General features: G+C 38.7%; 2 protein-coding genes across 3 annotated transcripts; one reads left to right on the top strand and one right to left on the bottom strand.

The window, feature by feature from the left end:
• The first annotated feature begins 23 nt into the window (after positions 1–23).
• s1pr3b (sphingosine-1-phosphate receptor 3b) lies at positions 24–3,547 on the top strand. The gene is made up of 2 exons (XM_075455440.1): positions 24–249; positions 607–3,547. Exon 2 carries the CDS (start codon positions 676–678, stop codon positions 1,813–1,815), a length of 1,140 nt encoding a protein of 379 aa, XP_075311555.1. The 5' UTR covers positions 24–249; positions 607–675; the 3' UTR covers positions 1,816–3,547.
• A 671-nt stretch (positions 3,548–4,218) lies between these two features.
• Positions 4,219–25,738, bottom strand: shc3 (SHC (Src homology 2 domain containing) transforming protein 3). Of its 2 annotated transcripts, XM_075455831.1 has the most exons (13): positions 25,689–25,738; positions 23,139–25,577; positions 18,954–19,024; positions 15,011–15,074; positions 13,017–13,136; positions 11,337–11,390; positions 11,115–11,166; positions 10,902–11,031; positions 9,965–10,118; positions 9,319–9,409; positions 9,046–9,237; positions 6,838–7,163; positions 4,219–6,691 (listed from the first exon to the last, which is right to left on the bottom strand). In XM_075455831.1, exons 2-13 carry the CDS (start codon positions 23,814–23,816, stop codon positions 6,563–6,565), a joined length of 2,061 nt encoding a protein of 686 aa, XP_075311946.1. In that variant the 5' UTR covers positions 23,817–25,577; positions 25,689–25,738; the 3' UTR covers positions 4,219–6,562. The 2 variants fall into 2 exon arrangements, with proteins under 2 accessions (XP_075311946.1, XP_075311945.1); XM_075455830.1 differs by lacking the exon at positions 25,689–25,738 and having other exon boundaries at positions 23,139–25,650.
• Between the last annotated feature and the right edge of the window lie 649 nt (positions 25,739–26,387).

Here is a 26,387-nt window from a genome sequence, read left to right as displayed (position 1 = left end):
GTGGCCCCTGAGCAGACTCCCTGTCTGGGCTGAAGGAGGGAGGAATGGGTGGGACTGACTTCCAGCCCACCGTCGACAAACTCCGGAGTTGAGACAGATCAGACAAAGATGAGATGCTGATCCCTTCTATGATCGGGTGATGAAGTAGTACGGATACATGTAGGGAACGCGAAAAAAGCAACTTTACAGAAATTAAATGTGCGTTCCTCGGAAAGCGTTTAACTTTCAACTAACTGCGTGCGTCCAGCGGTGAGTTGTGCTCAGACTATCATCTGGAAAAACATATTGTAGACTTCTTGTGTCGCTCTAAACTGCACTGCATGTGAAGAAAAATCTTCTGTAGCAAAATGATTCTAATTTCATTTCGATAAAGTCGAGGAAAGTGTTTTATTTATAGTTTGAAATTAGCCTTGCAGTTAATTTAAACGCTATTCTTGATTCTCGGATGTTTTCGGAGTGTTCGATTTCTCATTGTCGTGGTAAAATATTTACTATTACAAGCAATACACAACTATGAACTGTAATATTTTGATAACATAATCCACATGATCACTGATAATGTAAATTGGCTACTCTTGGAAATAACACACACATCCTCTGCTGCAGCTGAACACAGTGGACTCGGGACCCTCTGCTCAAGTCTGACATCCAGTGTCAGCATCTGGTGTTTCAAAGATGAACAAGATGAACAACATACTACTCCTCCACTACAACTACACAGGAAAGCTGGACCACCGGCAAAACGAAAACCCAAGTATTGTGGACACCAAAACCATTGTGTTCCTCATCATTTGCAGCCTAATTGTCGTGGAGAACCTCACTGTCCTGGTGGCCATATGGAGGAACCACAGGTTCCACAACCGCATGTACTTCTTCATTGGGAACCTGGCACTGTGCGACCTGCTGGCCGGAGTCGCCTACCTGGTCAACGTGCTCCTGTCTGGAGAAAAGACCCTGCAGCTCTCACCTGCTCTCTGGTTTGTCAGAGAGGGCAGCATGTTTGTAGCACTTGGCGCCTCCATCTTCAGTCTCCTGGCTATTGCCATAGAGAGACACCTGACCATGATCAAAATGAGGCCTTATGATGCCAACAAGAACTACAGAGTGTTTCTGCTTATAGGGGCTTGCTGGCTGATTGCTATATCTCTTGGAGCTTTACCCATCTTAGGCTGGAACTGCCTGGACAACCTTCCAGACTGCTCCACAGTCCTTCCACTTTACAGCAAGAAATATGTAGCTTTCTGCATCACAGTTTTTATGCTTTTGCTCTTAGCCATGTCAGTTCTTTATGCTCGCATCTATATCGTGGTTAAGTCCAGCAGTCGAAAAGTGAGTAAACACAGCAATTCTGAACATGCGATGTCCCTTCTGCGCACCGTCATCATTGTAGTCGGGGTCTTCATTGCCTGCTGGACACCCATCTTTGTCCTGCTCCTGGTGGATGTGGCGTGCGTGCAGAGCTGCCCCATCCTCTACAAAGCTGACTGGTTCATCGCAGTGGCTGTGCTCAACTCTGCAATGAACCCAGTCATCTACACTCTGGCCAGCCGCGAGATGAGACGGGCCTTTCTGGGTCTGGTTTGTGGCATTTGCTACAGGGCGAAGACTTCGGTGAATGGCAGCGGGAACAAGCAGTCCTTGGAGCCCAGCCGCAGCAGAAGCAAGTCATGGAGCAGCCAGAACAACCCAAACCAGAACCAGCAGAGCCCCTATCAAGAAGAGCCGGAGAGGAGGCAGGAGATGGACACAGGCCATGGAAAGGTTTCTGTGGTGGTGGGAGCAAGGAGACACCCTGCTCAGGAAGGGAGCAAGTAATCTAAAGTAATAATCTGAGGACATGGGAGGCAAAAAAGAACATGAAGGATTTGTCTTAAGATGGGTCGACATGAGGCAGCTTGGTTTTACCTTTATCCTGAACATTGATTTGTCGTCAACATCTATAACTGGGAGGCTCATTTAAATGTCCACACTTGACACAGACAGATTGAAACACGAGGTCAGTTTTGCCTCTTTTTCAAATCCATTGAGAACCAAGTATCTCCAAATGTTTTTGCAGCTAAGTACAGGATAAACTCTCTCTTTGGAAAGAAAATAAGCACATCAAAATGTGTTGATGAGGTGCATTGTCACAAAGCTGAAACAGATTGCTGACAAGGTGACATTTTGTATATACATGGTTTTCACAGACTGGCAATGATATGTGTAAATAGATAACTTTATTATCTTGATAAAAGATAGCCATGACCATTTAAGATGGAGAAGAAGTGAAAGTCCACCTGCAATTATTAAAGAGTGCAATTACAGTACTGCAAAAAACAACAATGTAATGAAGAATGTAGACAGTTGTTATTGTAAGGAGTCAGCTAGAAATATTTATTGCAATGTATTGTGTATTCTTCTGTATACCTGAGGTAACTGAAATACATATAAAAAAAAAAAAATACATGGTGAACATGAAGGACCTGCATTTGTTAAAGCTGCTCTACAGTCAGTCTGATGCAGTTGGAGGTTAAATGACGCCAGAGCTCCATCTACTGGATATATTCAGTACTGCTGCATGTTTAGGACACAGTTGTTGCACTCCTCGTGAGTGAAACATTTTGTATCAGCGATAAAAGCATGAAGTAGGTAAAATGAAGATTAGAGAGGCATGTGAATACAGCATGTGAAATAGACGTTTAACAAAGTTATTTCCTGCATAATATATGATGCAAAATTATAAGCTTTGACACTACAAAGTAAAACAATAAATAAAAATGAATTACATGGCTTTAAGATGCTTTATCTGGATCTCCTCATTGGGAGAGGAAAATGAAGATCTCAACTTTGTTAAGAGAACGCATCATTTTGTCCGAAAAGTATCAATATCCGTTGTTTGTCATGTTGATCGAAATGTATATTCCTCTGTTGAAAAGTCATTACATAGAAAAAAGGATGAGCTAGCTGTTACAACCTCACACCTTCTTTTGTGCACATGGCTCTTAGACCTGTTCTGCAAATGAATTGTTCTCAGTTGTATCTTTGCATCCACCAGAATAGGGGAATATCCAAAGCAGGATATCAACCTAGCTATCAGTCAAGCATACGTAGACGGAGAGGAACACGAAGTTACAATTGCTAACAATGGAAAGACAATAAGAAAAAAGCATGTTACCAATGAAACAGGGGCGCAGCCAAATGTTGGATGAACAACTCCTCAGTCATTCAAACACGATGTGTCAACAGGGCACCGCAGAAACACCAGACGTGTAAATGTGAATCCTGTCGTTCTTTTGCAATTGAAAAATGGCAGCCTCGTTGATTTTCAGTCATTACTGTTTACATGAGAAAATACACTTTTAAAAACGTCGGCACAAAGACTTGTCATTCTGGTGGCATTGGCATCTTCCGTGACTTAAAGAGAAAAAAGTATTTTTGAGTAAATTACAAGCTTTTACAGGTAATCCACTGTTTGGTACTGTTTGTATGAGTTGCCTTGAGAATGCACTTAATGCTTAGGATTAATCAAGAAATGTACCAAAGCGACTGAATAAAGCTATAAAAGGTCTGCTCACTAAGGCTGTCACAGTTATTTTTGTTAATTATAAATTTGAATGAAAATAGTTGTGAATAATGATATAAATGTCTTTCTTTGTTCATTTATGTGACACCGTCATGGTGTAAGCCAAGTAGTAATTCCCTAATTCACTTTAGATACTGGAAATTAATACAGGATCGTGAATTTAAAAAGCATATTTTTGCTTAGCTTATGGACTTTTTAGGTGAAGATGCACGTTGTAGAAGCTGTGTCCAGAGCAGAAGACTGAGGAGCAACATTATGACATCATTAAAAGTTTGTCATTGGTGGAGAACACTGTGGAGATGGGATATTCCTTTTAGATTTATCGAGCTGTTTTTATACAGTTAAATACATTCCTTGCTTAATTTTTTTATTTTTATTTTTTTAAATCGCAGATATATTCTTATATATATATTTCTTCCACTGGCGGTTGTCTTAATAGCGTGATCTGTGGATGATCCAGAGCAGCAAGAGTGTTGTTAACAGAGATGTCGCGTCTTTTGTTTGAACCAACAGTTCAGTTCACCTTTGTGATAGGGAAGGAAAAGATATTTCAATGACAGCCATAACAGTAACTGTGGTGAAGGTAATTGCGATGCTTGTTTAAAATCCCCACGTAGCATGAACTGAAAAGATTACTACAGCACTGACGACAGAAATTCTACACATTCACAATTTTATTGCCAACAGTCATACAGAATAATGATAAACTCATACAACCAAAAGATTAAATCTGTAAACATCATTTGGACTTGTTTTTAATTTCCTTTTTTCCCACTTAACCTGTCCCAAAATAGTGAGTTTCTGTGTGATACCCTCTGACAAAGATTTATATTTATAATCTGGAAATGATACATTTATAATACATAATAGCTAGGGAGGGAGGGAAAGAGACAAAGATATAGAGAGAAAACAGTAGTCTCAAGCAGCAACACGCAGCAGGGCAAAACATAACCTCTAGTGAACAGGCATGCCCCATTGAAGATCAGCTATTGCACTTTGAAGGGGAAAAGAAAGAAAAAAAGTAAACCACCATTTGTACAAATAAAAGGCACATTTTCATTAACAGAAATCTGGAAAGACGCCATGTTCTTAGTGGTGTTCCAGCGTGTTTGGTTGAGTAATTTCTTTACGTCACAAAGCTAATCGATATTAGACAGATTCAAGTATGGAGTCGTTTTTCGCTATATATATATATATATATATGCTTCGTTCAAAACTTTGCACACTTTGCCAAAGTGATCCTACAAATTTAGTCTTAATAAATAAAGACTCAAAGGAACTCTTTAAATTGGTACAGAGCTTTATAAAAAATTTACCGCATTAGTCCTTCTTGCTAGTAATTAGATTTGATGAAATTATGTCACAAACACTGCAAAAGTAAAAGATGTGTAAGGGTTCTAGATATAGTCCCAATACTCCATTTTGGCCAAATGTATTGTAGTGAGATGCATGTGCTGTACACACCCTCTTGCAGCAAAACACAGGCACGTTAAATTACATTGCATCTGTCTCGTCAAACTCATTGAACACATGCTGATTTGGGTTCAACTGAAGTGGTCCAGTGCATATCAAATACAATGCCCCATTCATTTGGTATCCATCAAAGTTCCGACAATAGTGAGGATGAGAGCATTTGAAAAAGGCTGAATCCAGAACTGCAGTGGACGGGTTCAAAATTTGGGTTCTCAACAAAAACAGCTTGTATGACCTAAACACTAAAACTGTTTAGAGGAGCAAATGTGTACACATTACTGCAAAAATGAAACTTTAACCCGACCAACCATGGAAGAAAGCTTAAAAATGTGTTCCTTGTGTTGAGAAAGCTGAGGTGACTGACAGACAAACGAGTAGTGCTCTGATGACACCTAGTGGCTAGAGAGCCGTCATGCCATAAGATATCAACACATTGAAAGAAAAAAAGAAAAAAAAGAAAGAAACTCAGTAAATGCAAGTGAACTTTCTGTGTTGTTTGTGAATACAACATTTGTTTAATTATGTCTCAGCACGGTGGTAATCCATCTTGTGTACAACTGCCCCGGGTGATCCAACTTTTTGATTGTGCTATTTATTTGTGATCGTTGAAATGAATAATATTTAAAAGTTCAATAAAAAGCTGAAAATGGTCATTAAGAATGTGAGGATATCCACTGCATGACTCAAGCACCAAAACTAATCACCGACTACACACCTAAAAGAATTAATAGGAAACCAATTCAGAAATAACCACTGGTTCAAAAGCATAAATATTTTACAGTGTCAGCATACACAAGCACCTCTTTCAAATAAAGGGGTATCAAGGTCTACGAACATGGCCACAAGAACAGTTGATTTTAAGTCATGCGACTGCAGTGACACGAGAAATTACTTCATAAAAAAGTGGATTTTTAAAGCCATTGACAGCACTATGAAGGGTGTCTGCACCCTGACACTTTGTGACGACTGCAAAGCAAAACACATTCAGTTCTAATCTCCAATAAAAGCAGGTTTCATATAGTGACTAATTTAGTAAGCTCTCACACTAATGGTGAGTTTAAAGGACATTTTCCTTCATGTGACTCATTTCTGTTTCTTCAGCCTCTTAGCCAAGAGTTCCTGTAGAAATATGCTTGTGCTTGACAGACAAAACTAAAATTTTTGATTTTTTTCTTCTTTCTAAAATATTCTTGTTAAAACCTCTTTGAGGTTTGATTTGCACTTCATCTAAACTACAAGAACAACTGGGTTATTTTTATATTTTAAAACACCAAATCAAGATATTATGTCCAAATGCACCTATTTCTTCTCAAAAATATAGCATTTCAGTCATCACAACAAAATAATAACAGTTCTATAAATATTCTTTTCATCTTAAACAAATCTTGCGTCTTTCAGTGACTCCAGTAAAGTGGGCCAGTTTTGAGCACATGGAGCCTTTAGGCATCTTCTTCTCATGTTTCATACTTCAGTTCCATAATGGGAGACTGTTTAAAGCTTCCTGTTTCCCATCAGGCATTCCAAGCATCACTGTTTCCTTACAACAGGCTGTAGGAGACACAGTTCACTCCCAGCTGACACGATCGGCAGATTGTTGTCACGGTGATGGGCAATAAGGTGGCTAATGCTGTCAAATACATGATCTTTTGTCCGTACCTTTGAACAGAAGAAAAGAATGATTAAAATTCTGTTTTTATCTGAAAAGGGTTCAATCTTTTTATTTCTCACTGACACTTTTATAAATCAGACATTTGGATCTAGAGTTTTGCTGTAAAACACATGTCCTTCTACTCCTTTCTTACCGTGCCCTCAGGGTCCACCAGCAGCAGGTGTTTAGCAAGTCCATTGTGCATGCCTGTCAGTACATAGGACCCTGGATTGGTAGTGCTCTTACGGACCAGAAAGTCTCCGTCATCTTTTAGCAATTTTTCAGCATCTCGCCGGCTCATTTTGCCATGATACCATATCTGACCCTCCAACTCCTCCTGTGCGCGGAAGGCCACCGATCGCACAAGAAGTGGGCTCGAGTTGTCCACGGACGCTGCCTTATGAAGATTAGACACCTGGGACTGGGATTGCCCCTGAGATTGTGGTTGGGACTGGGACTGAATGGCATCCTCAAAGGGCTCTGTTATGGAAGAGGGCAATGCCGAAATTAAGAGTTAACGGAGCAAATTAAAATCATCTATAAAAGCAATATGTAATAGTTGGCTATCAATACTTAAGCAGAAGAAAGATGAATTTGTCTTTTTAGACACATAACATATTGTTCTAATTCAGGGGTGGTACTAATCCCATCACGGGTTGGATTCAATTGTGTGAATTTTCTACTAACCAGCACAGAGCTACACAATCAGTGCTGTATTGTATGTGCTGATGATTTAGTTTCCCTGCAACACTGGGGTCTAGCATAGCAACAGTTTTATTGAAAAATTGTTTTTCATCCATTTCTATTAGGCAAACTAGATGTTACACTGGTTCTAATTTTTATAAAGTAACCTTGAAGGTACTTTATAAAGTTCTCAATGTAGCTTCCCAGTTGCTTTCAAGACACCTTCATTTTGTCTGATCTGAAAGCACCTACGACCTATTAAATCCTAGACATAGTGGAGCTCTCTTATCAGTTTTCCTAATTCTATGGTTATTAAAATGGAAAGGTCTAGTTTGATGTTTGAGCAAAGGATCTCGAACTGCAACGGTAGAAAAGTCAATGAAGTCACGGTGTTATGTTCGGACCATCCTGTGTTCCATTTGCTGCTGTGGCTCAGTACCATTTCGCATTCAGCATTTCTTTAATTGGTTCTGGGGTCAAAGGGAGAACTGGCACCTCGTATTCTCACATTTTTGTCAAAACTTCATGTGCATACTTCAACCTTGATTTATGCTTCTACATTTGATCAGCGTAGAGCCTACAAAAGTGACCTTCTTTGTCATGAGCATTCCTACAGCCCCTGTGTCTGTGTCGCTCTGCATTTACTCTGCTACAATACTAATGCTCAACAGGGTTTCTATGCCATAGTGATTTTTTTTGTGTACTCCAAACAATGGTGATTTATAAAAGAAGACCTTGGAGCTAACAGTCACTTACACCAAAATTTGTGTAAGGCAGAAAAAAGGAAGGAAGCCTGAGGAAATTAATCATAGAAAGTTTCTAAACAGACTGACAAAATAAGAAAAGGCAAGATAGAGCATAGCATATAGTGATTAGCATTATGAGCAGGCCTGATACAATCACAGCATCTTATATTTTGGATTATACTTTATTTCATAGATGCAACATCTTTGAGCAACAATTGGCGTAGGAGGTGGACTAGCCTCAGTCGTTTTGGTCAGATGTTTACGCTGAGTTATAGTGCAACTACTCTGAATCCATGTAACAGGTAAGCATGAATTACGCTTAAGCCTTATCATTCAACTTGTGTCCTGTTCTTTCAAAGAAAGGCTATCTGCTTTGCAAAATATTTAGCAAATTAATCATTTTCTGCATTGGTTGGTTGAAATATAACAAAGTCAAAGTAATCTTCTACTCATATTAAAATGTCCCTTTGCAGTTGAACAATAAGAGTAGAGAATACTCTTGGAAATTATTTTTCTGAAATGAAAAATGAGTTTTAAATTGTATAGTCCGTTGCTCACGTGCAATGTGGACTCTCCACACATACGTTTGTTAGACATATCATTAATTACTGATCTATGTATAATAATATCAAAGCCAATGGTGGAGTTTAAAGGCATAAAGTGACAGCAACAGTGTCCTCTTCTTGGCTTTGTGCTGACATGATATAATTATAAGGACACACTGAAGTAGAAATAACAAAAGCTGGAAAACCCCTATAATCAAGAGATCTAATTTTAAAGTGTTATAACAAAGGCAAGGTACAGATTCTATTAAAATACTTTGATTCAAACACGAGTTGTGATATTTCAAAACTATGAGGATATCCAAATCTTCTATTTAAAGCAATTATCATCATAAACTGAACATGAAATATAAGCTAATCAAGTCTTACTCATGTCAAACAAGTCCTTCTGTGGGCTCTCTTTGGCTGCAGCTGCCATGCCCTTTGTCACATTTTCTGCTTCAGCCTGGAGTGCTGCGAGCACCTGGGCATCAATCTGCTGAGTGTTCACATACGTGGGCATCTCTCCTGTTTTTGGTGCCAGACCTTTACTCTCTGGTAGACTGCTTATGTCAAATGACCCTACAAATTTGGAGAACCAATCAATCAGATCAAAAATGCAGCAGAATTAAACATCTCATATTGTGGATCATGTGTTCTTACCCTGTTGCAGGAAGATTGGCTTTCTTTCATCCGCCCAGTTTTCACAATGTCGCCCCTGGTAATATGTCGGATCCACTGAGCCTGGACCCATCTGATGACATGCAGAAACACAGCAAATATGATGTTTCTCAAGGAGAAAAAATACAGGTAAAGAGACATTAAGATTCATGCATGCAGACATTTACATGAAGGGTAAACTATTTTACATTTCTGTCTGAAATGTAATGTAGCCATGTGTGTAATCCATGTACACATTTACCCAAATGGTTGCCACAGTGACACTTGTACCCATCGGCATGTGAGTGGACTGTCAAATCATTTTATAAACAGCGGTGTTATGAACTCCATCAATAACCTGATAATCTTAGTGTTAATTATACATCTGTCTCATTACTTCAGTAGTCCTGTTTGCAGTTTGTTAAACCAGTAAAATGTTTGTTTGAGGTCTCTTCACAAACACCATAAAATGTATTATACACTAAAGATGCAATAAAGTGCTGAGTGACTTGTCAGTGTTGCACAAACTGGACGGATCTGTACTTTCAAATCCCTCCTTTAAACTTTACTTTTTGGAAAAGCATTTGGAAACCAATCGATTTATTATTGTGTTTGTGTGCACATCCATTCATTTTAAACTGAGTCGTACCTGGCACCCATCTGATGCGGCATTGTGATTGGTCAGTCTGGTGTCAATGAAGCCTCCAGGTGGTGGCATTTTGCCAGGGATGTTGTTGTAGTAAGGGTGTTCTGCTGACTCTTCTTCTTCCTCTGTCCATGGCAACTCCTCCATGTTTAATACCCTGAGAAGAAAACTCAGTTTTTAATTATGAAACTAAACCTTGACGCCATCAAAAATGTTTGTGCTTATTTTGAATTTGATGCACGCAAACACTTTTAAAATAACCTGGAGTGGGCAATGATCAGCTGGGGGAGTTATTATATACACTGTGTGTAAATTGGCAACAGGAGAGTAAAAACAAAAATGCCAGGGAGGCTGGGTTTTCCAGAAGGAAATATGTAGAAGGAGCCGTACTGCAACGGTTAAACATTTTAAGAACAAATGGTTCTCAGTGTAAAATAGCCCCCCCCCAAAAAAAATATTGTCATCTAAAGAACATCATAGATGTGTCATTATTGGATTAAAAAAGTCAATGTGCAAAAAAGCCAAGAAAACAATATTTAATGCCTATGATCTTCTTGCTATCAAGCTGCACTGTTGTAAGGACAGAGATGAGGAACTTCTTTTTTGGAATTCATGTATGATAAAACCATCCAGCTTGTTAACAATGCACAGCTCAGAAACCAGCACAAGTGATGGTATGATCATTTATTCGCGCACTTTCAGGGGAGGCCTTGATTAATCCAGTAAGGTAATGTCAAACCACAGTCTGCACATAAAACACCAGCATGGCTCAGTGGTACAAGAGTCCAGCTAATGAAATACCTTGAACATAAAAGCTGTTCAAATAAAATGTGATGCAAGACACTGGAAAATCAAACCGATCACACATTTTCAAACAACCTATAACATCTCATTTCCAATATTTTTTAGAACTAGAATGAATGTATCATGAGCAGCTCACCTGTCATGTGTGGAGGACAGCTTGCTTGAGGGACACTCCAGGTACTGCTGGAAACGAAGGTCAAAAGCCTGGCCGATGGTACTGATGACGTCCTGGGCCAGTCCATCAGAGCACTCCAGGATGTGACACGCTGATGAGTTTTCGAGCAGAACATGTTAATGCGCATGTTGCATATCAGATATTCCATGAAATATTAAGGAAAGTAACTCTCACCTCTTCTGTTAACAGGGTCCTTTGCTACATAGGCAACATAATCTGTTGTGTCCTGCAATAAAAGTCAACTTGTAAAATTGAATGAAATCACTCAAATATTCTAAGAGGGATAAAGGTCTTTAGGTGATCAGCATACATCAGACAGGGTAACTTTATTTTCATTAACTGATATGATGCAATCTTTTCACTTTTTTCATACTTGAAAAAGCATGTAATACTTACAGGATCTCCGCCTGATGCAAATGAGATGGACTGCATGTGATGGTTGGCTATGATCTGTCAGCAAGAAATCCATAAAAAGCAAATCAATTGATGCTTTTGTATACACACAAATTAACTCGTGCAGTCAGTACACAACACACACACTATAAATATTAGACAACATTAAAACTGATGCAACATACCTGTTTAGCAACAGGTTAACAAGTTCAAATTTGAGTATCAGAGTGTAGTTCATTTGAACGGCTTCTGTTCCTCTCAAAATATATTTTTTTAAATAGTATGAATCCCATTAAAGAAGCCCGTTTGATTTTCGAAACTCTTCAGTAAAAGTAAAATCTCCTGTAGTGTAAAAGCTGAATCAAAAAAATTCATACTTGATCTTGGGGACACATATCAATATTCTAAAACGGAAGTCCAGCTTCTATAACCCCTGTTGCCACCTGCTGTTTCCAGCTTGGTTACCAATAACGAGGTCATTTAAAGCTGTGTAGCTGGTAACCTTAAAGGTGGGGTATGAGATCTTGGAAAAACGGTTCCTGCAAGCTATATTTTTGAAAATACACAACCTTGCCTCTCCCTTCACGCGCGCGCGGGGGGGGGGGGGGGGGGGGCTGACGGTTGATTGGCGTGTCAGAATCCAATAGAAGTAACTCTCATCATTACTTCTATTGGTCTGACATTTCCTCTTGCTACACCCTCTACAATGGACTAAAATATTAATTTTTTTTCCCAAACATTCTATTTTAGTGGGTGCAATGGGGTCGTGAGGAGGTTTTCAGACAATATGATAAAAAATGCTCCAGAAAACATCTCACACCCCACCTTTAAGTCATATTCATTTAGGTGCACAGCGTTTGATGTCATAACCTTAACTTAACGTGCATTTCTGAAGCGTTTGCTCCAAAACGGGTAAAACTTCAGCAGGCTGGGTCAGTCTTGTCCAATATTTTCCCTTCATGGTTAAAAAAAATACACACTGTTTAACCAATTGAAAATACTTCAATCAGCCTGGTTTACCTTGTGCCTGCTCATCTAGACAATGAAACAGTTGACTTATTTTTCACATGAAAAACGCTAGAGTTTAAAGGAAGTTGCAACAAAACGACTTCTCAAAAATCGGTTGCAAAATGTTTCCACTGTACTGCATTTTCTCAGATCAAAATTACTTAGAATTCAACGGGAAATGACGCATGCTGCGATTTCACACAGGCTGAGTGCTTTAAATTGGCAATTTTTTCTCCTGCACCAAGATGCATTAGTATTTGGCTCTATGCTAATCTGCGAGCACTATTAATCAAATTGATTGAGTTACATCTCAGACTGCAGGGGCTTGCCAGCATTTAAGGGAAACTGCGTCAAGTTTGTAGCATATTCAGGATGACAGAACCCTCAGAAACAGTGGAACCACTGAAATCTAATATGCATTCTGCTAAAATAAGCACTAATTCTATTTAAGGGGATTAGCTTCCACAGTAAAACATTGATTGTGTTTAGAGATAAATCTTACTGTCACCAAAAATCACTCTTTTGACATGATTTTATAGTATCGTTGCATGGTTGACAGATGTGTGATACACTCTAAAGCCATACTATTATTCAACATTTTGTCTTAAGTCTATCAGTGGTGTCATGCATCACTATAACCTGCTCCATGACTGTTTAGAAAGGTTGCACACTGACCTGTTTGCAATCAGGGGTCATCAGGTTGAGGCTAGTGGTGGAGATATTCAAGTTGATTGACATGCCAGCAAACTGTAGATTGCTCTTCCCCAGAATACTGGACAGAGCCTTGGACGGTGGCTGAAAGGAGCAGAGAAAGAGACAGTAAGACACAAGTCTTAGGATTAAGACTTGAAACAGTTTTTCCACATAAAAGTAACTAAATCTGTATACCAACAAGCCCCCAAACAGAAATGTATAGACATGTGAATGAATAAAGTATTTTTCTATTCTATTCTATTTTATTCTATGTAATGCTTATTTACTGAGGTGAACAACAGAACTTCAGGGTAAAAAAAAAAAAAGGCAAGACGTTTCCAGCAGTAATGCTAGACTAAGCCATGCTAACCAGCTGCAGGCTGCAACCTTCTCATCAAACTCTCAAAAAACAAAATCTCAAGCTGTTCTGACTCGTCTCATATGCCGGTTCAGAACCACTTAACAACATATTAATAGCACACTGTAACCACTGTAGTCCTATTTTATACTTAACTGACTAAAACAGTAACCCTTTAACCTCTGACACCATCAGACGGACTAAATACCATCGGCCACTTTTTTCTTGTCTCGGCATCTCTCTAAAATGTGACCTTTGAAGCATTTCATTTAGTCACAACATTTTTTGATGGTATTTCATTCTCGATTGGTAAAGCCAGAAAGGACAACTCCCTCCCACCGGTCTTTGTCTAGAACTTTGTTCACAGGTTCCTGAGCTTTGGCAAAAGAAGGAGCACTAAGTGAACTGAGCTTTTATTTTCCATCTGTCTATACCCATCTTGCTTGTCGTAGTCTTTTGAGGGACTAAAATTTCATCAAAAAGTTTGGGATAAATCGTCAATATATTTCACGCAGATTAGGCACAAAGTGGTAGGACCACTTTGATTTAGAATGTATAAACAAAACTCATCAGACCTATCTAATAGTGACCAAACTGTTATGTTTGAATCTCTAATCGGATTGATTTCAGTCAGATTAAAGAGGCATTAAACCATGTAACCATAGCATGTGAAAGGTAAAGGATGAATACAGTGTTAACATTATTATTCAGTGAGTGAAACACGTTTGCTTCTCCGGTAGTGACACTCAGCCGGGTGCGCTGCCATAAAAAAAAAGCTCTATCGAAAAGTAAAGCAAGAATTTGCTTTGAACTTTTTTTGAAAGTGGAATCACCTGATTGTGATGATGTGTCATCTTATCCTTTTATTTACAATCAAGAGGCTGACAATAACACAAATTATAGTTTAGACCAATGCAGATTTGAAACACTGTTGATGAAAAGAGAACTCAGGAGGCCAAATAAAAATAGCCAAACCAATTTAACATTCCCCGTATGAAGCTGATGTCACCACAGCGCGTTTGTGTCACAGTCAAAATAACATCATCTCAAATCCTACATCCATTCAGAAAAACTAACCAGCGCTGCTTTTGTGTTTTAAAAAGATCTGACATTTAAATAAGCTCTGCAGAACAGAGTAATGTTTCATTTCACACCCTCACATGTTGTGGACACGCACTATGTGAACACACAAGCAAAATACATGTACTCAGTCACATTCTCACACACACACACACACACACACACACACACACACACACACACACCAGCTCACCATCCTGATCACAGATATTGTGAACTACATGAGTCACTAAGCACTGTGTGCGGTGTGCAATGCATCGTGGGCAGGAGCTACACCCACGCACATACAGAACCATACCTCTTCATCTCTCTCCTCTGCCCCTCTTTTTACATACAGAAAGAAGGAAGGAAAAACATTGAGAGGGGATGCTAAATATAGAACATGGAAGGATAAATTAATATCTAATGCTGTGTCCTTTTTCGAAACCAACTGTACATCTACACATTTCTCCTGTGATCACTTATCTTTCTCTTGCCATCCATTCCATCCCTCCTGTTTTTTTTTTTTCGTTTTTTTTCTTTCTGTACAGCCATGTACCTTTCTCTTCCGAAGTGCTCCTTTGGTCCCAGGAACAGCTTCACATACCAGACTGATGGCTTCTCTAGAGGAAGGGTGAAAGGATGGTGATGATGAGCGCCACAGAATCACAGTTATTTCAACATTAGGCTGGACTGTACTTGTATTTTTGTCATCTGGGAAAAAGCAAGACGAAGATACTACATACAGGGTTAAGTCAGCTACTCAACGCAAAGTACAAGGCGGTTTTAACAATTAGTCATGCAATCCTATGGTTGAAAGGAAACGTAATCTCAGGCGAATGTCTCTGGATTACCTTAGAATACAAAAAATAACAACGTACTTTAAATAATACATTAAAACACAAAATTCTTCGTTACATTTTATTTTGATTTTAAAAGATAGGCTGTGAACCTCTTGCAGTTAAGAACATCTTAAGCAAAACATGCTTAATGGGATGAAATGAAAACAAAAAAGAGACAGTGGGGAAGTAACCAAAATGACTTGGGAAACTTTTTGGCCACAGGAGGCTGCAAAAATAATAGAATTATTATTAACTGAAAAAAATTAGAATAAAAAGGACTTACAGTATTACTGGCTATTAATAACCAGAATGTGAACATTTGATTTCAAATTTCTAAGAATTAATATTTCAATAGAAAATTCACTGTCGCAAGAAGATGACGTCTGCTGCCTCCAAGGCGCTGCCAGAATTAAATCGTCAAGTTTTGATAACCCTGAAATTGGGTGTCAAACAAACATTCATGGTGTCCAGAGGATATTCCCAATGTGTTTGCTTGTCAACGAGTCCTTCCCATCGGCCTCAGCTGTACTTTGCGTTTTTAAGCATTCCAACATTCTAAACCAAACTTGTGAACATAAACAAGATTCTGAGATTTTGCTGCAGCAGGACTAAAGATTAATTATTGCCAACATATGCGTAAATGCATATTCTAAACTTGGAATGGGAAGCCATCTTGTTTTTCATGGCATCACACAGTAAGTCATCACCTTCACTTGTTCATTTCATGCAAGCTGGACATGTTTTGAGTAAAACAGAACAGATGTACTGATTAATACTATAAACTGTGTATACTATAATATACTATAATACTATAAACCTAAGCACAGTGTCCTGCGAGACAAAACACAGCAACAGACCAGAAAACATAGATCAATATCATGGCAGAAAACAACATTTCATAAAAAGCAACAAAACAGCAAACTAAACATTTATATAATGTTGTTTTATGTAATGGTGCATTTTCTACTTTGTCTTTGCATTTTATTAAGTGAAGCATCATTAAGTTTCGTGGAAGTGCTGAAAATGTGTCCGCTTTTGTGAAATGATGTGGTTTTTGTCTCTGTTTTTTTCTTTTCCTTCTTCGGTTTTGCAACTCAACTAAGTTATGAAATTTGAAAAAAAAAATTAAAGTAGCTAAAGATATACTTAAAGCATGACAGGTTGTTACATAAAATAAGATGTCCACTCGATATTCAGTGTGCCAACACTGTAGGGTATTTGTGTTGTGCAACACAGAGTAATAGAAAAGCTTTTGAAAGCATGCCATTGCATTGCAGACATAGTAGTATACATCAAAGAGTGAAACCTAAAACTACCTTTCAGATGTAAACTATTTCCAGGTATCATCATGTTATGATTTTTTTTTTTAAATATTTTTTTGGGGCTTTTTATGCCTTTAATGGATAGGACAGTTGGAGAGAGACAGGAATGCAAGGGGCAGAGAGAGGGGAGACATGCAGCAAAGGGCCGCTCGGTGCGGGACTCGAACCGGGGCCAGCTGCAGCGAGGACTGTAGCCTTTGTACATGGGACGCCTGCTTAACCCACTGCGCCACCGACCGCCCCTATGTTATGATTTTTTAATGTAACAGAAGAAAAGCGCGTCTTAAATGGTGGCTAAAGATAGAGCTGCTTTGAAGGATAAAAAAAATTCAAATTCCCCTCTGAGACAAATCAGATGCTGGTTTCATGACAGAAATGTTACTTTCTGCATCCTATTAAATTTTTTAACAGGCAAATTCTCACTAGAGTGTCTCTTTTTCATCATCTCTCTCTGAACCAGAGAAAAACTTAAACACATACAACAGTGAGAAAGAGCGAGCGCATACTGCTGTGTAGCTTTGCTAGCTAATGACACCAACTTCGGGAAGTCAAGCAGAAAAGTGAACATGACACAAAATGATTCACCGCTGGCCTTTGCCTCATTGCACATCAGTCAATGGTTTCAGAGACTTTTTGAGACACAGAAAATTCCATGAAAACACGTGTGATAAATGCACTATACTATGCGTATGCTCATGCATTATCAAAGAAATCTCTTTAAAATATAATTTTGTCTCATAGTAAGTTTATACCTGCTGCATGTGGCATAAAGAGATTATTAGTAAAAGAATGTTTTTCGAACATAAAATCTGCAAAAAAGGTTTACTGATAAAAATTCCAATATAATATTACACTCAAAACACAATTCAGCAACTATTTTACATATCAAACTGTTCGTAACTTCAATGATTTTCACTGAATTGAAATGACTAACTAGTGCAATTCATAACAATACAGTCAATTAAATTTGCCTCTAATATCTGCTTTCTTTTATCATTGTAAATTTTTCTGTCTACTCCTTTTGGGGGTGCTCTTCTGGGCCCTATTCTTACACAATGCAGTCACTGAGTCATTGTCAGACGCTGAGTCACTTTAATCATTGTGTCATTGCTGCAATACACAACACGATATACGGACAGAGACAAAGGTGGCTACACTGGCAACACAGCAGCACTTAGCATCACACCAGCAAAATGTTAAGTAATGTGCCGACAAGAAACCTAACAAGTAAAATGTGTCCAAGAATTCTACACGTTTATGGTTCAACATTAAAATCTATCATGATATTTGGATTAAGCTAATTCATTATGTGTTCCTAATACTGATAGTAGCTCTTGTTATCAGATGATAGCATGAACTATACTATCAATGTCAACTTTATAACTACCCATCAAACGTACCAGGCATTCATTTGATGTTGCAGCTCCAAAAAGGTTTGAACACACATCAATCCTGCTTAAACTTATCCTCACTAGCTCTTAGTAAGACAAAGAGTCTGCCTGTAAAATACTTCAAATCCATAAAATGGCTTTGCTCCCTCCTAGGTTGTTGTTCTGATTACTGAACAGACACAGGACAGATTCTTTAGGCCATCAGGCAAAGGCAAATACATTCAAAATCAGCTTCTGATTCCTTCACTCATTGTTGTCCTGATTTCTGGAATTCTCTACCATACGAGTAGAAGTCTGCTACAACAGCAGACTAAAAACACATCTACATGCTTTTTGTTTAAAAATGTGGTTAACAGTTCATTTGTTTTCACCGTTTATCTTGAGATGACCTTCTTATCTTATTCCCTTTCTACTCTTGTATCTTCTTATCTTACACTTTTCTGATGTTTCTAATTTCCATTTAAAACTGTTATAAACTCTTATTCAGTCTTTTACATTAAGCATTCATGTATGATGTACGATCTTCGATTTCTTTCATTTCAAGATGACATTGAGTCTACCCTTCATTGTCTAATGAAACTGCATCTCCAGTGTGCATTTACATTAACAAAGTAAATTGCTGTATCTTTGCTTTATGATAATGACAACACATCTTTTCATGTGATTGCACTTTCATAAAAACATGGTTAAAAATATCTAATAGATAATGGCAATAGATAATCCACAAACGTTGCACACTTGAACTTTAAAGGGATGTATTTCTAGTGGAAACATAGATTAAACAATGGCAAATGACAAACGATCTAAAATGGCAAATAATCAAACAGATCTTTCTTGAATGTCACTGTATCATCTCAAATGACATAAACAACAGAAGACTGGACTTCAATTTATCGTCCACAGTTAGCCAGGACAGGTATTTGTGCTTCTAACGCATGTCAGCATACCTTGTTATTTGAGACCTTGTGGTGAAATCCAGGGATCTCATCGATCGCAGGACCTCGATGCAGCCAAGATACTACAAAACAATAGTGAAAAGCCTCTGTTAAACAAAGACTCGCGTGCCATCATGTGCATGTAAAATGAAAATTTAAATAACCCCATAGATACCAAATCCCTACACACACAAAGTTAACTTAATATTGGACACCGGGGGCTTGCTGTAGAAAGGATGGAAAAAAAAAACCTAGACTCATTGGGTTACATCTGCCATGACACACCTGCAGGAGAATTAAAAACGTTGCCAAGTTAACTGCAGTTCATCAGTTTTGACAGTTTCAGCCTGTAACTTATTTGTTAGGCTAGATATTTTCATATCTATCTATTTCAATATATCTAGCGCATTTGTTGATGGTTAAAATGTTACAGTTCACATTATTGAGTGTCTCTTCTGAGCTATAATCTGTGATACCCTTAAATTAATTTAGAGTAAAATCATCATCACTTATCATCATCTGCACTTGTTTTGAACAACATCCAGAAAGTTCAAGACAAATAATGCATTTCCTGCCAGTGAAACTGGTTTACTTTAGTTCTAGGATGTGTTTGTGTGGGTCAGAGTGTTAAGCGCTTTGAAGAGAAGCATCATCCAGTTATTAGTGTTTTACCCCAACTTTACCTGAAAGTGGGCGTAATGATGTTGTATGCCAGCACTAACATTTTTGTGAACTTGCTGACATGATGTACTTTTTCTAGTTCTTTGTTTCAAAAAAAGAAACCTTCAGCTTCACACAGTGGCTACAGTCTGACAGAAAGGGGAAAAAAAAAAAAGAGGAAGCAAATGTTTCCTAACCGTAACATGTTATTTATAACATGTTATTTTGTCAGACAAGTCCCCCCTGTGCCATAAATCCATCTTCACAACCAGTGAGCTACTCATTCTACAGACGTCTACTGTTTTCAGATTAATATTGCACAGACCAGGAACATTATGTGCTGACAAGTTCCTATTGTTAGCAGAATCACATTCATAACCTGGCTGTAAACCAAACAAGCATCCAGACACTCTAATGTCTCCACTCTTTTTCACAAACAGAACCAACATATTAGAATCATATATTTCATTTTATGACTTCTTGTCTCTCCAGTAAGAGTTTTTCAGCCTCTAGCAAACAAATGTATTTTTTGTCAGCGTGACGCTTGGAAATTTTCAAAGTCACCTATTTTTAAAACCATAAATGTGAAGAGCTCAATCCAGCAAGGACAAGAATATATCAAACGTTTCTAAAAATTGGTATTGGAGTTGACTACTCTGAGCAACAAATCAAGACTTTTCTCCTCTCGTGCAAAAACAAATGAACACAAACTTCACAGGATAATTTAATACCAGATTAACTTTTAAATGATTGATAATTAATAATCATAATGAGTCCAGTAAACAGCTGAACATGTCAGTACTGCACCAACAGCCACAAAGGCCAATAAAAACAACAAATCCTGTATCACAGTTTACAGCTTTTGGATGCTGAGGGACTAAAAAAAGATTATTCTATTGTATTCAATTTCTACATAGTCCAGTTCTTTGCAGTCAAAACATGATAGGACATGTAAAAGGAATAAAAACACTTAATCGATAAACAGAAAAATAATTGATTATCAAATCAAAAGAAAATCTATTGCCAACTCATTTTTCAGGAAAAAAAAAAGTTATCCACCTTTGGCAACATGAATATATAATAAAGCGCTATTAAATCTAAGGAAGAAAAATTTGATTAAGTACACTTTTTTTTTCTGTGCTTGTGCTCATATTTGAGTGAAATACTTACCAACTAAAAACTCTGGAATAAGAAAGCCCTATATCTGAAAATGTGACATTAAGATTTGCTTTAAAGAAAGAATCTTACGTCACTTTACGACGTTATATGGCTTCTTCTTTTGTTATCTAATTACTAATTGGCCTTCTTTCAATTTTTTTTACCAATTTGAAGTTAGAAATTCCAATATCCCATATGCCATTGAATGTACGATCAGTGCAGCAACAGTAACTGCTCTTACAAAAAACAAACAACGATGAGATATTACCCATTTAAGTAATAGTTTTTAATGTTAAATGCTAAAAGCTTGAAACACAAAGGAACGGAGCGATGGGGAAGCCCTGAGTTTATAGACAGACATGAGAGGAATTACGACTGTTGAGTTGTCAGTGGTGTCATCAACCAGCCAGCAGCCATTATGTTTTGCAACACACAACTAACAACAAGACTGTTCCTTAAACAGGGATCAGCAACCTACCTGCTGTCTATTGTCAAAGTGCAGTTGAGGACAAATGTAAGTTTTTGAGAATAGAATTGCCAGTCAGGTATATTTCTGTCAGTTTAGTGTGATGTCTGAGCTCTCAGGCTACTTACTGTATGTTCTCTCATACCATAATAAAGTGCTCCAAGGGCTACTGAGTACCACAGATCTCAAAAGAGGCAGACCCAGAGATAGAGAGGGGCGGAGTGGAGTGGGTCACTCTACGCCCCAAAATGATCTGCTTGAGTAGAGGTGTAAATTACATTAAGAACTGAAACTGTCAGCTTGTGAAAAAAAAAGGCAAAATTAGTCTCTTTTAATTTTAAACAGAGATAGTTTACTTATGATGAGATAGCAAAAAAAAAAAAGCAAATAAAGTACACGCTAATGTAGATATCGGCTGGACCTATAAACAAACAACTGTTTGCTCAAAACAGTGAGCAAACAGTTGGCACAACAACATGAAATAATGTCGACTTTTCACCAACTCAAAATAAATTACAGTAGGTCTAACAAGTTGCACAAAACTACTGCACATTCAATTAATTTTACACGTACACAAATACCATGTGTGCATTTTGCCACTCACTGCAACTCCCAGTAGTCTGGAGGAATAGTGGATTGCAAAATGACCACTTCCCTTATTTGAACAAAGAAATAATGTGCTGTCAAACCCAAAGAATTGCTCCTATAAAAGTGCAAAAAATATAATGTCAGTGTTCTGGGTTTGTTTTCTTTAAATTAACACAGTGACAAAGGATTAAAAAGTGTGAGTGTAAACAATGTCACTGTCCGTCGATGTCCCTTTAGAGTAATGGTGCATGATGTGTGGGGAGTGACGCTAATTAAAAGTGTTGTGAGCAGAAACACAGCGTTGAACTCAATACATGCAGGACATAAACCACAGGAAAAGCCTGGGGTGGGGGAGAGCAGACTGGACCCATTTTCCCTCTCACAGTTTGGACCCTTTCAGCAGCATTGACTGGACAAATAAGCGCTCTCTGCCTTAATGCAGTTAATGGAATGTCATGCTGGTCACACATACTGCAGACTTTATTCAGGCAAGTAGTAGTAGGTGTCATATGATGGCAATCATTCAGTGTTCAACTGGGGATGCTGTTCTGCGTGTCCATTCTTATGCTTGAACTACATCAAGCTTTTGGTTCCATGTGTTTCATAAAATAAAATAAAAAGCCCAAAATTGTATTCATTCAAACAAAATAACATTGCTATTTTATGGTATCTGTGAAAATGTTCCCCCCCACACACATTTAACACCTTGAAGAGCCAGGGATCAGCATCATCACTCCCTGTGCTAGTGACTCATTGCTGGCATGATGACATTCACATCTCTTTTAGTTGTGCACCAACTTAAATGATATGTGATGGCTGAGCCACATTCAGAAGAGATTCGGCAGTGATGAGAAAAACATGCGCTGCTTGTCTTTTCTCATTCAAGCATTTCAGGGAGCCAAGCACAGCCATAGAGCTCAGAGAGGTGCACAATGTACAGAAATAACACATCACCATGGTTACAAAAGCAAAACGCTGTAGCTCTACATACACAAGCCAGAAATACCATGAAAACTGAAATGTTTACAGAACATTTTGAACTCTGCTTTTATGTTGCCCGTCAAAAGCTTTGTCTCTACTTTTCCCTAGTGTCGACCTTCTTCATTTCCTGAATTATTCAATGTCTGTGTTCTGGTTGCTGTTATTTCGCTCAACCTTCTGTTCTAACCAGCCTACATACACCCACTCAAGGGCATGTTGTGATGCATGAGTGAAACTACATTATCCCCTTTGCAGGTAACTAAACTCTGGACAATGAAAGAAAACTGCTTCTTTCATTGTCCAGTGTTCCAATGTTTGGAAAACAAGAGAGTGAGTCCACCAACCTTAACAATGTATGTGACACCTGGACCAGAAATCTTGTCATTGGAGTGTAGCCATCCACGGGAGGGTTTGCTCACCGGTCCACCACCTCCACCTGGATTCCAGTCCTCTCCGCTAGGCTGGTGTTCATCCAGCCTGCTCTTCTTGCTCATGCTGACAGCTGGCTCCAGCTGCGAGCAGGGGGTTAAATGGGAGACTGAGCTGCACAGAGAGCCTCCCACACCAGAGGCTGCTGCTGCTGTCGCCGTATTGGGGCTTGTGCCACTGGAGCTGCCTGAGCCTGATCCCCCACCCCCTTGCAGCTTAGACACAGCCAGGTCCTTGACAGCCGAGGGCAGACCCTTGATGCCGAGCAAGCTGCCGGAGTTGCTGAATTTCAGGTTGGACACCTTGTTGATAAGAGTGCAGAGGGTGGTGCCTCCATCTTCCAGGTGGTCAGAGCCGTGGCTGGTGGGGTTACTGGAAGGAGCAGTGGTGGAGGAGGGCTGAACCTCAGTCGGGGGTGTATAAGATGTCTCGGCTGCAGATTGGGGGGTGGCCGAGACCTTGGGGTTCATGGACAGGCCGTGGAGAAGCTCATCGACGGAGGTTACTGACTCATTCCTGAAGCGGTTGTACTTGGTACGGTGAAGCATACCCTTCTCTCTCTTGCTCTCTCCCCTCTCTCCACCAACCAACATGCACAGCCAGCGTCCTTCACAAGCGTGCTGGCAGACGAGGCTGAGCCGCGCTGGTTGCCCTCTCCTGTAACATAGCAGCAACGGCACAGGCAGCAAACACCATTCAGCAACCACAAGCCACCTGACTGTAATTTTCTCTATTGAGGTTACAGTGGTGGTTGTGCTGAGCTTGTGCTGCTGCTGTCGCCAATGTCCAATTTGCTCTCAGTGAAATCCGGAGCTGCAATCCAATCCGTCAGAGAGAAATATACAGACACAATCCATGGAAACCCAACACTGAAGCAGAGGAAGAGGAGGATATAAGGCTGCCAATGCTGTGCAGTTTTTCCAGTGGCAATGCTGCTGCTACTGCTTATGATTTCATGCCACAAAATCCAAAAAGTGAAAGAGCAGAAAAAGATCTATGTAGCTGATGATCACGGACACTGCAAGGGAAGAGCAAATACTCTCTGCTGACTGCTGCCTGCCGGCTCAGAGCTAAAGCATGACTCACTGATCTGAGAAAACCTTCTCAACAAAAGGCTTGCTGAACACTGCAAATCACTTCCTGTTGGAGGGAGAGGGAAAAAAAAAAACCTCCCACTTACAGCACTCTAGAACCAATCAATTTTTAAATTCCCCAGTCTCATATTTATTCTCCATAATCCTTTCCCCCTTATTTGCTTTTCTGTGAAAGGAAATGAAAAATGAGAGTAAGGTTGATGATCTAACTTTGCAAAATAATTTGTTTGAGTATTTTGTCTTAATTCACATCTTAAAACAATTCATGTCATGAAATTGATGATGTCACACCGTAATTAATCACAGAGATGACGATAGATTAAGTAAAATAAATACTGTAAGCTATCATTCACTTAAATAACAGCTACATTAACAGACTGGCTGCAAAAATCTTCTGGAAAAAAAGAAAAATAAATATATACATAAATAAATAAAATTCTCTATTCAAACTGACATTAAAGATTTACGTTTAAAGGACTTAAATAAATCATCTAATGGAACAACACAGTAAAAATCTGGCATGACTGGAAATAGCTTTTAATTTATTGCCCATGTTATTTTATAACATCAGCACACATCAGCCCTGAAACACAGGTTTGTACTATCCAAGATCTACAACTGCTTAATGCACATGCCGATTCGCCACCATATTTTTAATCAGGTATTCATTTTAGAAAAGAACCCTTTCAATCTTTCCGACATATAAAACATGTTTTGACACAATCTGACTAAAGTGTAACGCAAAAATTCTACTAGCATTTTACAACAAAAGACTTTGAAAAGAATTTCATCTTACGACTAAAAAGCAGAAACAGATTCACAGCAATAACTAGCAAATACTGGTCCTGGTTGAACTGCATGAATAATACCAATGATACAAATAAAAATAAATAAACACAGGAAACAACATGTTTCTCAGGCAGATAAGTCAATGAAACAGCCACAAGGACAACAAAAACAGCCCGAGAATCATCCTTAAAACCAGCAGCAACGCAGCATCATTGTCTCCCCAGTAGCAGAAAGCACGCATTCATGTAAAATGTCCACAGGAGCATCTAGCAACGCAGAAAGACTGACACTCATTCATAAGCAGCTTCCGCTCTCGCTGTGCTGCAGATTTCGCACTGCAGTCCCTCCCAATATCTCTCTTTCCTGCCTGGCAAGAGAGAAAAAAAACAAAAAAAAAAAAACAGACAGCACGTCTGCCTTTTCTCCTCAGAAACAAAGGCAAATACAAAGACTGGGATGACAACGCAGGACCTTGTAAATCAGGAGAGAAGAAAAAAAGACAAAGATGAAAATGAAAAGAGGACAAAAAGAAAACATGCAATGTTTAGTCTTTTATGTGAATGAAATAGCAGGCTGGTATACCAGTGTTTCTGTGAATGGAAGCAAGGCCTTTCTGCCTCTGCAAGGCAATCCCTCGGGATGGCATGGTCCTGTCCAATGAGGAGCCAGCAGGATGACTCATTCAGGGGAGGTTTGCAGAATAGTGGAAGAGACCATTTCAGAAGCAGGTGTGCATTTAGTTTTCTCTTAACTGCACTTTTAAAATGCTGTAGGTATTATTGGGTATGGAATGTTTGTGTAATATAATTACATGATGTTCTGCTGACAAAATAAGAAGCAAGAAAATGATGCAAAACATTGAGTAGAAGGATAACTGCTACCCCCGTGATTTTTGTTGACACCATTATCGCTATTTTCCCCTCCACATTCATGTGAACAGTTACCATCTACACATTTAATTAGGGATTTACCATTAATATGTTTGAGGGCAGATATCACAAATGCATTAGAACAATAAATATATTTGGAGTTAAAATTCGGATAAACATTTGCCATCTAATGAAATATTAATAGTAACCATCATATTACATAATATTTGGGTCTTGATTTTTATCATTAGAATGGCAACACACAGTTTATAAGAATATTTATATTGTTTAGTTTGTAAGTTTAATCATACTGTAGAAGTACAAACTATTTTATCTGCCACTGCTTTTCTTATTCAAGAATGTACCAAAACAAAACATTTGCATGTGATACATATTAAATAATTAGCAAACA

Source organism: Odontesthes bonariensis, chromosome 22, assembly GCF_027942865.1.
Source record: "Odontesthes bonariensis isolate fOdoBon6 chromosome 22, fOdoBon6.hap1, whole genome shotgun sequence".
Classification (NCBI taxonomy): domain Eukaryota; kingdom Metazoa; phylum Chordata; class Actinopteri; order Atheriniformes; family Atherinopsidae; genus Odontesthes; species Odontesthes bonariensis.
Note: the sequence above shows the minus strand (reverse complement) of the source record. Positions and strands in the feature narration are given on the sequence as shown.